The sequence below is a fragment of the Mugil cephalus genome, chromosome 2 (assembly GCF_022458985.1).
Source record: "Mugil cephalus isolate CIBA_MC_2020 chromosome 2, CIBA_Mcephalus_1.1, whole genome shotgun sequence".
Lineage (NCBI taxonomy): Eukaryota > Metazoa > Chordata > Actinopteri > Mugiliformes > Mugilidae > Mugil > Mugil cephalus.
Genome location: NC_061771.1, coordinates 23,592,942 through 23,610,350, shown reverse-complemented (window position 1 = coordinate 23,610,350; position 17,409 = coordinate 23,592,942). Strand labels below are relative to the sequence as shown.

Genomic DNA, 17,409 nt, shown 5'->3' with positions numbered 1-17,409 from the left:
TGATTGTGCTACTGTGAAGAGCACAGGGAGGACAAATGCACCATCCGCACAAACACAGACAATGAACAGCACCAGCCGTAGCTTTCCTTAGAAGGGATTTTAATGTTTTTTGTTGGTTTATTTATTTATTTTTTTGCAGTCAGTACCTACTATTCATCTTTTCTGCATGCTGTTTTTGATAAAAATGTTTTGGATCTTTTCAATTTAAACTGTTTAAATTTCATTTAAAACAGCAGTGAAATTAAAAACGACTGTTTGTCCCCTCACAGTAAAACGCAAACCACCTTCTTCTTCTGTGCTTTCCTTGAACAGGTACTATGAAACGGGCAGTATCCGCCCCGGGGTGATCGGGGGATCCAAACCAAAGGTTGCTACACCCAAAGTGGTCGACAAGATCGCCGATTACAAACGCCAAAACCCCACCATGTTTGCCTGGGAGATCCGGGACAGGCTCCTGGCGGAGAGAGTTTGCGACAACGACAGCGTCCCCAGCGTCAGCTCCATCAACAGGTACCGCAGTCTGTTTGTGTTTGTTTGTGTGTCAACTTGCAGCAACAGGTAGCGGGTGTAGGTAGAGCGCCGAGTAATATAATTCTGTGTCTTTCATGTGTGTGTGTGTGTGTGAGTCTGAGAGGGGAAAAAGAGAATAGGAGAGAGGCCCCAGTCTCCATATGTATGAAGTGGCTGCAGCTCAGTGGTTCAACACGATGGTACAATGACAACCCTTTCCCCTGAGCATAGAAGCACAGAGCGAGGGAGGGATAGTGAAATAAGAGAGAGAAGGAGTGAGCAAAAGAGGCAGACAAAAGGGAAGGAAGGTGTGCGGGGGTAAAGGGAAGAAACAGACACAAAAGGGAAGGAAAAGAAAGGGAAAGGTGGGAAAGGAGAGGAGAGGAGGAGAGGAAAAGGGGAGGAAAGGAGGAGAAAGGAAAGGAAAGAGGAAGAAAAGGCTTGCATGAGCAGCCAAGCAGGAAGTGTGAGGCCCCTCTGCCATGTCAGCCTGCCTCAGCCACTTCACACACACACACACACACACACACAACGCTTTGCTCCCACGATGGTCATGTTCTCTCTGTCACTCAGAATCTCTCTCACACACACTCTCACAAACCACTTCACACACTCTCTAATATCTCCTCCTCTCTCCTCCTGCAGGATCATTCGGACTAAGGTTCAGCAGCAGCCCGGCCAAACAGGCTCAGTGTCGGCTCACAACCTAGGTAGGTCGCCGCCGCGAAATCCTCCAAACCCTCCAGCGATCAAAGCAAATGTTACACCAGGATTTTTTTTTTTTTTTTTTTGTCTGAGGCGAGCCTGTGTCTGTGTGCCGAACGACAAAATGCACTGAAAATGACCACGTGCTTGAATGCGAGAAAATAAAGTTAGATAATCAGATTTTTAGGAGATTTAGGTTTTTGCCACGTGGTTGGTTGGTTGGGGACATTTTGTCCTAACTGGGAAAATCCGAGCTGATTTAAGGGAGGACTAAGATCCACTGGAGTTACAAGATCACGTCCACATATGATGTGGCACAACGAGGCTAAAGACAGGTGACGCTTTCCAAACTGCAAGAATTGAAAATATCGCTGGAGGTCACGGTATCAAACCACATAATCCCCCACTGCCACAACAGGAGTTCTGCAACAACTTGATGTCCTTAAAGCACAGACTATAGACACTGTTATCATTCAAATGTTCGCTGTGTCGGTTTTTCAGGGCTTAATACAAGACCTGCATCATTACCGCAGAATTTTCGTAAATTAATTTGAATGAATTTCATCCAAACAACAACAAAGGCAGGTTTTTGCAAGTTCATTCATCCAGGTTGTGTTTGACCAAAACATATGAATTTATTGTAATTCTGCCTATTTTGGATGAGTGGAAATTATACAAAATGTCACTGATAGTGGACATCACTATTATTACTCATTATCACTTCTATTCAAAGTAATATGTCGAATTAAAACCTTTGTACTGTTACAATGTAGCAACATATATATTACAACCACGAGTGAAACGTTACTTCCTGTTTATTTGACGAATGTGTCAGAGTATAAACACGTATATACGATGGCCTTCCTCTCTCCCCCTCACGTCGTCCCGCAGTGGATTGTGTCTCGGTGTCTCTCATATCTTCATAATCGCACATTGTCTATTAATCTAAATTAATTTCACACACACTGCTCCCTGACTCCTTCCTGCCTTTTACTCACATTTAACAAACACACACACACACACACACACACACACCTAGACGCAGCGAGACACACACGCACGCACACGCTTACAGATTACACAGATAAATGGGTCCCACTCCCAGGCGGAAAATTGAACATTTGGATTTGCAGAATAAAAGCGTTACGTTCCGATAAAGAAAAAAAGAGTGAAAAGAAAGAGAAAGGAAAATCAGATAATTGAAGTGCTAAATCAAGTGATGGGAAAAGGAGGGATATGCATTCATTATACTCTCCTTGTCGTTAGCGAAGGAGTGATGCTGGGAGGGAATCTGATCCTCTGGTTTGCCTGTTTTTTTTTGTTTTTTTTTTATTCCCTTTTCGGTCTCGTCTTTCCGTGTTTGGGGGGTCTGCTGGGAGAGAGGATTAGGATGTCTGTCTCCACACCTTTCTGTCCCTCCTGGGATACCATACTGTCACTCAGCTCCACGTCCGATTACAGGGGCACAAGATAAGGGACCACGGAGCGAGTGACTGTATGTTTCAGTCAATGTGTGTGTGTGTGTGTGTGTAGGTGTGTGTCAGGAGGTTGCATGATGTGTGTGTGTGTGTGTGTGTGTGTGCGTCACTGAAGCGGTGACAAGTGCGGTGCTGTGTCGCCCAGCGAGGAACTTGTCTCCTCCAGGGGGAAGATTAGAAGAGGAGACAACAAGGAGCAAAACACTAACAGAGGCCGGTCCTTTGTGTCTGCTCCCGTAGCCTCGGTTTAGTCTACGACTGAGTGAAGTTTTAGGAAGATCAAAATTCACTTATGTTGAGTTTATGGAGGATATAAATAGGGTTTAAATTGTTCTTAGCTATTGCAAATTTTAAAAAAAATCACATAAATAACACAAGCAAACTGGCGAGTGCTTCCACTAAAGTTTTAACGTGTCAGAATATAAAGCAGTGTCAGCTTAACATGTAAATACAACACGATGAAGCTGTTTCTATCTTTGCATTTACCATGTAGTTCATTCTTATCTCATGTCATATTTACCTGTGACTTTATTCACACAAGATAAAGTATGATCAGAACTTTTTTCCAGCAAAAAGTCAAACCCAATTAAAATCACTTAAAAGATCAACTTTAGTTTAATTTAGATCATTTTACTTTGTTATTTGTGCATTTTGAGACAAAAACAAACAAACAATAAGTTCTCAAGTCAATTTAGGTCTAAGAAGTTAATGAGACTTGAGGAGTGTGTCTAAATTTTCGCAGGGTGCAAAATGTGTATTTTTTTTTAGACGTAGGGGTCGCAACGAGTAACGTAAACTCGACTCAAAAAGAGAGTCTGACTGCAGTTGATCCTCCCCGATACCTGTTTTGGTGATTTTCCAATGTCACGTGATCTGTCTGCAGCGACGTCCGTGGCTGCCACGCAGGTCTCAGCAGTGACCAGCGACTCGGCCGGCTCCTCCTACTCCATCAGTGGCATCCTGGGTATCAGCTCAGCTGCTGATGTGGGCAAGAGGAAGAGGGACGAAGGTGAGCAAACGATAATGTGCACCTACTTCTTTTTTTACTGTACATTTTGGTGGGAGTACAAGTACAAATCAGAAACAGACGACTTACATAAATACATTATGAGACGATGCAGAGCCTCAGGAGCTCCTGTTCTCCACACCGGCGTGGAAAACCCAGATGGAAAGAAGTCGACGCTCGGAGATCAATGACAGATGTGTTTGTGTGTGTGTGTGTGTGTGTTCATGTGCAGTATGGGAGATCTAATCCAAACATCTTCATTGAGAAACCCAGATTTGTTTACTAACAGTGCTCCACTGGAGAGCTACCTGAGAAGTCAGTTTATGCATGCACTATTGATCATGTGCTGTCATACTGGATCAATGTTGCATGCTAATAGAAGTGTGTGTTTGTGTGTGTGTGTGTGTGTGTGTGTGTGTGTGGGAGGGGTTCTCACGTACACTATATGCATATATCCGTGCAGGTGCGTACATGTGTGCATGTCTATGAGTGTGTATGCGGCCGTGTCAGTGGCATTAAAAAGCCATCACACAGACGGTCTCCTACGGTAAATGAGACAGGACCAGATGTCGGAGCGAAGGGGGGTGACAGAATGCCACTGGGGGCTATTTCTCTCTCTCTCTCTCACACTCACACACTCTTTCTCTCTCTGATGCACACACACACACACACACACACACACACACACACAGTATGGAGACCTTTTCCCACTGATGATACATTTTCAAAACGTTCCAGCAGGTTCCAGGTGAATCCCAGGTGCACCCTGATATGCTTGGATACAGCCCACTTACCCATCAGTAGAGCACAAAGACTTTAGACCCAACACACACACACCGACGCAGACACACCACACACAGACACACACACACACACACACACACACACACATATACACATAGATATTGGATAAATGTTTACCTGACTACATGAACTCAACAGTCGAATGAATTCGAAGTGAAAATCACAGCAAAGGAACTGCACTAAAGTGAAAAACACATGAGGACGAGAGGATTCAGTAGAAAACCATAACATTTTATGTCTGGTTCAAGTGGAACAGTTGGACTTATTTAAAGCGAATAAATAATAACTTTAATTATTATTTATACTACACTGACCCCTGACAGGGAAATAATTTTCCTGCATATGACACATTCGTTCGTTCACACACCAGGGGAGCCTTGGACACAGGGGGACGCAGACCTGTCCCACTTAAAACTGCGGCAGACGAGGACAGACATGTGATGAGCAAGGATGAAACATGAGTGAAAAGCGCGTCATTACGTCACCTTGTCGCACACGTTTATTATTTATTCACACCTAATGTTTGCGCAGAAATAATGTGTAATTAAGATCAACAATTGATCTTTTTGCAGTAGAAAGTCTTCTCAGATTTAAAAGCACAGGTGTAACTAATAACACTGGGCGGTGAATGAATCATTAATGATATCAGACACACCTGTTCTTCTTCCAAGAATCAAAAAGTCGATATCTGCCGCAGTTTATTCTGGGAATACCGCTCTCTTAAGTTGTCTCTTATTTGACGTAAATAACAAGAATCGCGTCTAATTACATGAATGCATTCCACGTTCCTGTGCGCTCTAATGTCCTTTGTGGTCAGCTCTGCAGTGGAAGGAGGAGATCTGTAATCTAATTAGCAGTGTTATTGTCTCACTTTGTTCTTTATGTGCATGGAGTGCTGCACCATCCGCTACACGTGCGGCGCGCTTTGTTTTCCTGCGTCTGGCCTCGGTGTTTAACCGCCGGCTGACATGGCTTCACTCTGCACGTTCCGCTGAAGGGCTCGGGGAAGACGCCGTCGGAGCGTCGTGTCGCCCTGCGCGTCACGTTTCGCCCGTGCGTTTTTATCTGCGGTGTTTCTGTGGCAGAGGTCTGCGCGGCCGGCTCTGTGGTCTAATTAACAGCATTGCTAATCACAGCTTCCATTAGAGCAGCCCCCGCCGGATAATGACACACACACACAGCAAGGGGCGACAGGGGGAACAGCATGCACCGACATGGACAGACAAACACATACACCGACAAACAATGCGGCGGGCTCCTCACACACACACACACACACACACACACACACACACACACACACTCACAACCATATGCTTATCTTTGCGGACATTCTCACACACGCAAGGAAAAAAAAAAACACGGTCACACACACGAGAGGCCGACAACCACGAAGTCTTTTGTTGAGCGGGGAGACAGTTTATGAAGTAAATACAGTGACGGGGTGTCACAGGACACACAAACAGTGTTAATAATACCACATTTTCACAATGCAAGATGATAATTCTGCATTTTTTTCCCTTAATTTCTTAAGTTAAGTGAACTTAACTGGTTATATTGCACAATCATTCCATGTCTTTTTGCCATAAGTCGAAAATATAATATTGTATCGCAACATATCGCAAACATATCTCATTTTGCATCGTACCATATTGTATCATATGCATCGTACTGATTAATAGAACTCGTGAGGGCGTTAACACGTGTGCAGGAAACTCATGGAACTTGAGAGCACATAAAGAGCAGCTATGCAAGTGATGGGAACACAGGAAGGCGGGATCGGTGGCGTTTGTGTGTGTGTGTGTGTGTGTGCGTGTGTGTGTGTGTTGGTAGGAGGAGTGTGTGGTGGTAAAGCCCTGCGGTGACCTGTGCCCCGGGCTGAAGCGAGGGGAAGTGGGGGGTAACTGGGGGCAGAATGGAGATGAATAGGAGTGAATGGAAGAACTTGACTTGTGGGGCCAAAAGGGGACTATTGTACCTTCACCTATTCTCTTACACACTGAAGCTGTGTGTGTGTGTGTGTGCGCGTGCATGCATATGGAGTCCAGGACAGGCCATTTACTGAAGATGAATTTACCTCAAACATATAAGCAAAAATCGCTGTCTTTTTGAAGGAAAGTCGTTCACCGCGGTTGTTCAAAATGCTCTTATCTCGCGCGCGTAGAAGAAACTATTTCAGTGGCATTTACCCAGAATGCCAAGCTGACCTCTCACCCCCTTGTGCATCCACTGTGACATGCAGCAGCTTACCAAATAAAAGACACTGGAGGTAAGCAAGAGATGGAGGACAGAGGAGAGGAGGGGAGAGGAGGGAGGGGGGGATCTCCGCCCTTCACACCCTGAGCTCCTCTCGGCGCCTTCCGCCCCGCACAACTTTGATCTGCGGAGTTTGGACGGGGCGCACACACTCGCAGACAAACGCACACACATGCGAGCGCTGGCTGGGGCTGCGAGGTCAGACTTGCGACCTTTGTCCTATCAGTATGATAATCGATGTCAAGTGCAAAAAAAAAGATGCGCACTGGCAGGCGTCCCACCGTCTGCCGAGACCAGCACCGACCCACGCAAACAGGTGACAACTCAGCTATTTCCTGAAGGAATTTAGGTTTTAATAATTTAGCTGTTTCTGGGTTGTTGGGGGGGAAGAAAAAAAACGGCAGAGGCAGAGTGAGACGGAGAGAAATAGTGATGGAAGGAGAGCGAGAACCAGGAGGGAGAGGTGGTGGTGAGTGAGTCGGAGAGAAGGCGGAAGAGAGAGGAAAAAGGCAGAAAGGGGAGAACAATAAGGGCTCATTGTTTGTTTTGTTCTGCTCTGAAAAAGAGGGAAGAGAAGCGCTTCCCTTCTGAGACTGAATCACAGAGATAGAGGCAGCTGTGTGTGTGTGTGTGTGTGTAAAATGTGTGTGTGTGTGTGTGTGCGCGTGTGTGTGTGGTGTATCCGACAGTGAATAGGATTTAACCCGTCACGGCAATGAGTTTCTTTACCCATCCATGGATACAATGAAACCAGCCGGATATCAAGCAAACCCACCCACCCACACCCACACCCACACCCACACCCACACCGAGACACGCACACACACACACACATTCATACAGATGAATGGACAATATTGATTATCATAAGCAAAAGCTTTGTTCTTACTGCTCGATTACAGTAGAGGCCCCGTCACCTCCATCGTTCCGTCTCTCTGATCCTCCGTGGCTGCTCCACAGTGGAAGGCTTGGGTCACTCTTTCAGGGGTGTATCTGTGTGTTTGTGTGTGTGTGTGTGTGTGTGTGTGTGCGTGTGTGTGTGTGCAACAGACAGAAAGCAGAAAGCAATAAGCTGGCTGAAATGGTGCCATCACTGCTACATGATTGATCAATTGAATTCCATCATGGGGACTGGCCGGTGGGATTAAATGGGTTGCCGTGGGTTACCGGGCTAAAGCATCATACTGGCTTTATCTCCCCCCTGATTGGTCTGTCACCAGAGACCTGGACCATAGACTCACACTGCTCCTAGTATCTGTATATGAGTGTGTGTGTGTGTGTGTGTCTGACTATAGAAGTGAAAGAGAGATTATGATCGAGGAGTGTGTTTGTGAGAGAGTGGGTGAAAGAGGTTTTGTGTACTGAAAACGTATTGCGAGGTTCTGCAAGGAGTTACGCAGGTCCTGTGCGAGTGTGAGCTGGATGCTGTCTCGGGAAATCTTTAAAACCACTGTTTGAGCCAGTGCGCCTGGCTTATATTTTTTACTTTATCGAGTAAATACGCTTCCCAGGCGTCCGAGCTGTGGAATTATAGATCAGTGTGCGGTAATGTATGCTAATCTACCTCCATGATAACGTTAATGCCCATCATTATCCCCAACACAGATAGGCCTGATGGGATGCAGAAGTTCACTAAAGTAGAATCAATCTCCAACTAAGACAAAGTTGTTGGCAAGAAAACACATATAATCCTCTCGTCCTGTGCAACAGAACGATTATTTCTCACACTCAAAAAAGGTTTAGATATACTAGCTAAACCTTGCTTCCAACACATGTAATCCTGTGACTTTTTAACCTATCGCCAAACAAGAACACCAATCCCAGATGCGTGTTTTCGAAATGTTCACTTCAAGAAGATCTGAGATTTAACGCAAATACACAATGGATGAGATTATTCAAAAAGTCTGAAGACCTGTTTACATATGCTCACCACCCATCACTTTGTACCGTTGGTCGCTAGGCTAGTGGACGTTGCAGGCTCTGGTTGACTATGTATACCCTTCTTGTTTATCATCTTGGTTAAACAACCACAGCGTAAGAATACTGATAGTGTACAGATGGCGTTAGCTCTTCTTGCCATCACAGCTCTCTGTTTGAAAATACTGTCAATCTAGCCCACAGGTCTTCAACAGGAGGTCTGAGACCCCTAGGGGGTCCACGGAGGTACTGTACGGGGGTCACAAAATCTTTGGATGATTAGACATTTTTATATGTGTATATATATTCTTTTATTTCCCCCACATTTTTTTTTTAAATACACATTAACATGAATCCAACATATTTTAGTTAAAGGGATAAATGGAGGCAGTCAACACTTCACTCCTTCAGCAATAAAGGAAATGTCTAACTAGTGCACCACACTAGACCCATCAATCTAAGCCTCCTGTACACAATAATAGGCCCCTCCCCTATCGCTGCTGAGCCAATCACGAGGCTGCTGACTCTGTCAGTTTCACCGCAATTCCAGAAATCCAGAAGCATGTTAGCATATTAGCAGAAGAGAAGCTAACACTGTACGATCACCCGACTGTTGCACGTTTGAAATAAAAAAAATAATAGCTTAATATTGAATGCAAAATGATAATAATAATGTATATTTATAAATACCAGTAGGCTGAGTTTAATAAAGAACCACAAATATAGTAGGTAGGGGGTCCCTACTTAATCTTTCATCAGTTTGGGGGTCGTTGGCCTGAAAAACGTTGAAGACTCAACGGTCCAACCTGCTATCACAATGATCAATCAGGTGGTACAAACCAAGAAAAACAGTCCGACTAGCAATTCCTTGCTGTGTTTGTGTCATATGTCAATGAACTGTATGAGCTACCCTCATTAGTCATCACCTTAAGGTTAAGATTAGTTCAATTTAGTTCCCATCTAAATATGTTTTTTTTTGTCTGTCATCTCTACAGCTTCCTTAATTTATTAAAATTACATTGTCTCTTGTTGCATCATTGCTGCCAACCTCCTCCTGTGGACATGCATCTAAAGACTTTTGTTAAATCAGCACCATTACCACACCTGAGCTGCGTTGTCACCATTTAAAGTTTAATCAGGGGACGAATCTTTAAGATCAAAGAAGGATCTGGGTCACAGATATCAAAATATTTCTTTCATTCTTTACAACCACAGTCTCTCACAAATGAATCTGTATTTTCGTTCCAAATGGGGAAAAAAAATAAAATATATATATATATGTACCATACCTGAAGCCCCCTCTCCACCACCACCACCTGTCTGTCATATCACTACCCAGGACACACAATCACACACTTTTTGCACGCCCCCAAACACACAGTGACCCCCAGGACTAAAATAGGCTCTCAGGAGCGGTTTGGAGCAATGAATTGGCTCTATAGCGAGGGATTTTCACCCTCATCCCGTTTTTCTCTTTATCTTTTTCACTCGTTCTCTCTTTTCTAATCATTTGTGGGCCGCGACTCTTCAGAGTTCTTATAATTGTCTCGTTCAGTCCCTCAGCCTTGCAATAACTGCAGGATACGAGAGCTCACAGTCTAATACTGATACAGCAGCAATATATATTTGTGTGTCCGTGTGTGTGTGTGTGTGTGTGTGTGTGTGGGGTGGGGTAGGGGAGGTGTTGATACGACGGGAGCGATCACGGAGTGTGTATATGTGAGAGGAGAGAGTGTACTTTGGAGAGATCAAGACGGAGAGACAGCGAACGCTTGGTAATGGATTGCATTTGTATACCATTTTCTCAAGAGTCTCCACAATCTATGAAGCCACTCAGTCATAAATCAGTTCACTGGAGTTCACCTGAGTCAACTAACTTCTTTCTCCACATATGTGTTAGCGACGTATATCATCAGCTCATAACTTCTCTCCTCCCATCGTCCCTCACACAACTTCACCGCGCTCTACACCTTCTCACTCCTCCATTTTACAACTTACCTTTCTCGCCGTCTTCTCCACGCAGGTTTACAGGAGTCACCACTGGCCAATGGGCACGGCCACAGTGGGCGGGACTTCCTCAGGAAGCAGATGCGAGGGGAGCTGTTCTCGCCACAGCAGATCGAGGTATTGGACCGCCTCTTTGACAGACAGCCATCCTGTCCAATCCAATCCAGCTCTGACCTCTATGTGAGCCCTGACTCTGGCAAGGTAAGGGTGAGGCATCGTGCAGGCTCTTGGCTGACGCTTCGTTTAGGGAATAGGCTATAGCATGAAAAAAAAAAGAGGAAAAAATAGCGATGAGGCAGGAGACAACTGTCCGTGAAAAACGGAACGGTGACGTACACAGCGTTGTATACCAGGTCACTGCAGTAACACTGTTTTAAGCTGTTCAGGCACTCGGTTGTGCCTCTCTTACTACAATCATTCGGGCTGACTTCAGCCAATTTTGGCAGCGTGCTCGCTGCAAGCAATCAGTGCTGCCTGAGCGAGTGGCCTTAAAGATAAACGTGGTGCTATTCTACTGTATATTATTCTTACCCTTGAAAAAATAGTGGAACGTAAAAAGGCCAAAAATGCTTCTTATTCTGTATTACAGGCCTCCAAAAACAAAACAACGAGCCACATTGTTGCACAGTGTGACATGCAACAAGAGGCCTTGTGGTAATTGCTATTTTTTTATTGAACTGATGCTACAGAAACATCATCCTGTCATAATTAATCTGGATGCTGTCATAAAAACAACAGTATCCTGATGTTTTTAAAAGATTTACATACCATCAAATGGTCTTGGGGCCGTGCGCCACTGAAGCGAAAGAAATTCAAGTATTGAGAGACGGACTTTGTTGTTTTTGGTCCTTACGTTGACAATAACAAAGACTACAGGATGATTCCAGCCTCATCCTTTAACGAGTGAATGGAAAGAAGTCTCCGTCCTGACACTGCAAAGAAAATAGTTTGGCTCAGCCAGTAGAAAGAGTGGCCAAGTACAGTCTCCTATAACAAAAACTAAACAAATATAAATGAAATCTGAACACTTGGTGATCAGATACAGATTATTGGGGTATTTGGGTATAACAGGTTCTAAATCCAGGATGCTACAGCACAGTGAGCAGCTCCTTTAAGGGACCAGTGTGTAGGATTTAACTGCATCTAACAGGGATTTGACAGATTGCGACCACCTGAAAAACCACATAGTGGTTGCTTTAAATGAGAAAACTTGAGAAAACTGCTCTAGACTGGTTTGTCCCTTCTGGGTTACTGTAGAAACACTGTGGTGCAACACGGGGGAAGTGGATCCTCTCCTTCTGTATAAGATAATGGAAGTAGCACTTCTTATTTTACGCTACTAAATAATAATAAAAACATTGTGCTGTTCCATTTGTGCTAGATCCACTTAAATCCTACGCACAGGTCCTTTAAGGAAGCAGCTGTAAACCCACTGACGTATACACCACGACTTCGTAGACTGCTTATCATGATGCTTTATCCAATTGCTACATGAAACGCTTGTCTCTGCTTTTAGCTAAAAAGCCTGCCTGCTATGCCTTGCCATGCCGTGTCAACCTCAGTCAAACCGCACAACAAAATCAAAGCATTTAGTATTTTACTTTTTGCATACAGGTTGTTGACTGGGTGCTCTGCTCATGTCAACATCAAGTGGGGTTCTCCCCGTTAGACTGACAGTGCGCCGTGAGTTTCTGTGGCCTGATGTGACGGGACCCGGTCGGGCTCTCGCTCTATTGACGTTCCTATAATCTCTACACACTGCAGGGGTTAATGACCGTATTGACCCGGCTCTCATTATGACCTCACTTCCTGCTGCGTGGGGATGGCGACGGACCCGTCCGCATGCTGATGCATCTTGACAATGCGCTGCATATGTGTGTGTGTGTGTGTGTGTGTGTGTGTGTGTGTGTGCTGTTTGCGTGTGAGGGGAAAAAAGACGAGAAAAAACCAAGAGCGAGAACAGGGGTGTGTCTCCGTGTCTAATGTTGATGTTAATGTTGAATCTAAATTGACCTCCCGCCCTTTCTCCGCCGGTAAATTAATGTAAACCTGAGTGGAATAGACAGGTGTAAGCAGTACTCTGAATAACAAAATGACAACAAGCCGTCATTTGTATTCTCCCCGCGCTTTCTCAGATGTCTTCTAATCTGCAGCCCTCCGGTCGATATTAGGGAAAAAATTTTGCCAATGTCTCAAAATGACACTTTTGCTTCTTTTTATCTTTAAATGCCCCCCGCCTATTGGTTTATTTACTCAGTCCGTGTCAAGGGCAAGAGGACAAACACACTTTAGACAAGTACTACTACATAGAAGCACAAATAGGTTGCAGCCTTAGACCTTCAGGGCAGAGTTGGGCTTTTTAGCCCATTCTCTTCCCTCTGACCGACATGGGGAGTGGAGTGGCCGGGGCGAGAGGTCGACAGGGATTGGCTGCAGTGGCTGTATAGACTGCACCTCCAGACTATAATACCCATGATTCCTAGGTCAGTGTCCTCTCTGAGCCCCGGTCAAGCCTCTGGGGTCGGGGTCTGGGATATGGGGGCTTTAAACGCTGGGTCGCACCGGGGTCAAACTGGCTTTAGAGACCGCATCACAAAGCGATCCAAGCGCACACACACACACACACACACACACACACACACACACACACAAATCTCCATCACTAGCTGCTCTTCCAACTCTGCCGACCCCCCCTCCCCTCCCTTCTTTTTTTCCCAGAGGGGATGATTGACAGTCATAGCCTTAACACTGACACACTGACAGCTACTGCTCAGCCTCTCTGGTATGTGGGCTGAGGTGTTTGTGCGTACGCGCTTGTGTGTTTGCCGGGGTTGCGGTCAAGAAGGGTCACACCGTGTTGTGACTGACATTCCTAAAAGATGCTCGATAGACTTGGCCTTGCTGCTGATTTGTGTCTGTGTGTGAGAAAGAAAGAAAGAAAGAAAGAAAAGGAGTAAGACAAAGAAACGAGGCGGCAGACTATCTACTATAGTTTACTTATCTATTTATCTTTTCTTTTTTTTAATTTCCTGCTCTAAAACATGAACCTCATTCATTATTTTCTCTTCCTTCCTCCCACCTGAGTAGACGAAAAGTAAAGCTGCTCTCTTCTGTTCTGTTTGTCTCCGACCTTTCTTTATCTTTCCTCCCTAACAAGCCATTCTTTTATCTCATCTCCCTCTCCGGCTCTTGTTCCCCCTCTCCCCGTAGTCTATTAAGCCCCGCTATTAATTTATGTGTGCACGCTCGCATGTGTGTCTGCATGTGTGCCTGTCATAGGGAGTTCATTTGAATTTCCCTTCAATCACTTCCTATTACTCAGGTGATAAATCAGCAAGAGTGACGGCCCCCCTAACCGCCCAGGCCGCCCTGGGTCCAAATGCCCCCATACGAGTACCCACCAGTTCTGGCTACACTGTAAAAAAGAAAGGGGAAAAAAAGAGGGGGGGCTGATAACACTTATCATTTCTCTTTGTCATTAGCTCCATCCATTAAGCAAAGAAAGGAAGCTCAAAGGTCAAAAGTCATCTCATCTAGAGGATGAAAAGGATTAAAGTGATAGAAAGAAGAAGAAACAATCATAATGTACAGAACTGTTCTAACAGAACTACACTGTAACAGCCCTCACATCTGTCTGTGTCACGGGTTAGAGGATAAAATCTAATGCTACTGAGTCCTTTTTTTTCCAACACACAAAAACACCTAAAACTGAAAATATTACAATGACCGATAAAATAATTCATAAAGTCAGATTAAATTCTCATGTCTGAGAATCAATAAGTTAATGTATGTGTGCAGCTTTGCCGTGGTCAGAAGAAGCCCTGTCGATAACGCCTATAACATGACTGAGCTATTGATTCACGTGCAGGTGTGTTTCTTTTTTTTAACTTTATTTATGATGGCTTGTGGCTTGCTTTAAAATGTAAATTAAGAAAGTGATACTACACTGGTTGACTCAGCTTCGTGTATGAGTGTTAAACATGAAAGTTTACTCTTTAATGTATGATTAACTCTTGTTAGAAGGACCAGTCATGAAATTTGTTAACAGAAAGAAAAAAACGTTTGTGTCACTGGTGTCACCACTACGCAACCAATGCATAAGCTATGAACGCGACGCAATTTAACATAAATTATTCATAAATGAGAAATATTGGCCCCAGTATTTCATCCAGACTTTAAGAACTTTCGCAGCCTCTCCTCAGACTCGAGGTGAGTCGCCTGTCTGGAAATGAATATCCTCCCCGCTGCTGCCACGCTCAGTTTGAGCGCAGATAAATTCCTTCCTCGCAATCCCTGTCTCAGTTTGTGGGCCTCTGAGGGAATTGTATTTGTTTATAGTCAAGCCTTTTTCCATCAGGGGTAGACAAGACAATGTGGCGAGAGGGAGCGAGTGGGAGATGGAGAAATCGGGAGCTATTTGGGGAATGGAGGAACGGGGAAATACTATTATGCAAATGGTGTGAGCCAACAGGGCCAGCATGTGTGTGTCTGTGTGTGTGTGTGTGTGTGTGTGTGTGTGTGTGTAAGAGGGACGATTATGGCTCACCTTTTATTGATGTGAGATTTGGAACGAACCTCAACCATATCTGAGTCAGCAGATCAACCTGCTGTGTGGAAGAGAGAGTGAAAACTATAACAGTTGCTGTGACAGAGTTAAATAGTGAAGGACTTTGCCGATGTATAAACTTAGTTAGCTAGAGAGCAACTTCATTGTTTTTCACTATGCAACAAATTACTTGGAGTAGTTGGCTAATGTTTTTCGGACCCAGTGGTAGATTCTTGCAATTGTATGTGAACATTTCTACATTTTTTACACTCCCTTTCATTAGTTGCAGACAGTTATGTTCAGTTTGATGCTCAATGAATACAACCAAGACAATACAAAGTTTATAATTGAGGTCATTTCATTGTCCATCTCAGCAGCTTTTAGCTATTTTGCCAGACTTTTATTCCGCCCAGAATCCTCTTGCCTTGGACCGGTTCAAACACGGCTTAATACTCTCAGATCTCCCAAAAGAAACATGTTTTCTTTGGCCCATTTCCTTGCACCGTCTTTTATTGGTTTTCCCCAATAATCTCAATCAGTGTCTCTTCTCTTTCCTCTCATTCCTTCTCTCCTGCAGATGTTATTTGTATTTCCCCATTTTCAATGCTTGTTTCTGGCTATTTTTTATTTTTTTTTTTGTCCCTAGTATAGATCACCCTCGCCACCTTCTTTTGTAACCCCTCCATCCGGCCCCCCGACAACTCCTCCCAAACCGGCACCACCAACCCCCCCAAAACCCCAGCCCCTTTCCGCGACCAGGCAGCTGCGTCCCTCGTCTTTGATGAGGGCTGATGGCGCTGTATGAGCGCTGGAATTGACAACATTTACGGGGGCGAATGAGAATGATCCATCTTCCTTAGCGTGCCTGTCACCCCACTGGCCAAACTTCATCATGGCCAATTACCACGGCGGACCCCTTCCTCTCTGATGCTGCTGCCTGGCCCCCATTTACACACGGATACACGGACGTATTAGATGCCATTATAATAAGACAGAGTGTAGCCAAGAGAGGGAGGTGGGGAGGGGGTGCAGAGGTAGCATGTATGTCTGGGAGAAAGGAAAAAAAAAAAAACTACAGGTGTTATGTGAGATGGAAGTAGGGGGCTTTAAACGTGCCTGAAGTCTAAAGAGAGAGGAGGGGGGGGCGTGGGTGGTGGTGGTGTGTGTAGTGTACAGAGTAAGCTCTTATTTGGCAGGTCACAGTCCAGTGGTTGTGTTGTGTGTTGACGAGCACAGGGGTGTTTAAGAGGTCAGTGAACACAAACACACGCCCACACTTTACACCTCCGCAGACACGGACGCAGAAGTATTAAGAGGGTCAGTGCAAAACGCTCACCTCATCGCCTAAAGGAAATTCTGATCGGTGTCATTAGTGTACACCAACACCAACGCCAACACACACATACGCAGGTCTGCAGCGACAAAAAAAAAAAAAGAAAAAAGGAAAGAAAGGTTCAGAAGCCTCTGAATGAACAAAAGTGATCAAACTTAATCTTCTCAGTTTATACAGGGAAGCATGTTTCCAGTAGCTACGGATGCTACGTTTCTATCGATTATTAATTATTTATTTATTTCTGCATAGACGTACATTCAGAACAGTTTGTGATTGAAAGTACGAGTTATTGATAGTTGTATGTACCAATAAATGACAACCTAACTTTAGCGTCACCGACTAATAAAATAGATTAGTCCATTCCTACATGAAGCCACTCCCCCTTGTGACTTAGTGATGCCGTCTTCTTCCGTTTATATTTTTTTACAGAAAGTTCTGCTGATACTAGCCAAGGAAATGTGTGTGTATCAAATAGGTGTTGGTCCAAGCCTCTTTATAATTACATTGGTGCACAAACTGAAAAGATAAAATCTGATCACTTTTCCTCACGGCTATTGTCTTTTTGTTTTCTTTTCTCCCCTGAAAACATTCAGATATGAAAGCCACTGAAAACTGCATGGACACAAAAGCATGTACACAGACACATTCTGATATCAGAGAGACTCTGCAGACACATCATGAATCCAGGGGCCTCGAGATTCTGAGGTGGTTAATCTATATTTAGTTGGTAATCAGTTCCAATACCATCACTCTAAATCACTGCACATCGTTCTCACTCATGCCCGCACACATTTATACACTCTCTCCTTTACACACACACACACACACACACACACACAGACAGAGA

General features: G+C 44.5%; 1 protein-coding gene across 5 annotated transcripts in view; it reads left to right on the top strand.

The window, feature by feature from the left end:
- pax5 (paired box 5) overlaps window positions 1-17,409 on the top strand; it is a 53,630-nt gene that overhangs the window by 17,481 nt on the left and 18,740 nt on the right. For 2 of the 5 annotated variants that reach the window (XM_047579465.1, XM_047579466.1), the window contains exons 3-6: window positions 313-510; window positions 1,156-1,220; window positions 3,577-3,702; window positions 10,700-10,800. In XM_047579465.1, coding sequence (XP_047435421.1) covers window positions 313-510; window positions 1,156-1,220; window positions 3,577-3,702; window positions 10,700-10,800 — 490 coding nt within the window. Of the gene's footprint in view, window positions 1-312; window positions 511-1,155; window positions 1,221-3,576; window positions 3,703-10,699; window positions 10,885-17,409 lie in introns of all 5 variants that reach the window. The other 3 variants (XM_047579462.1, XM_047579463.1, XM_047579467.1) reach the window with 2 other exon arrangements.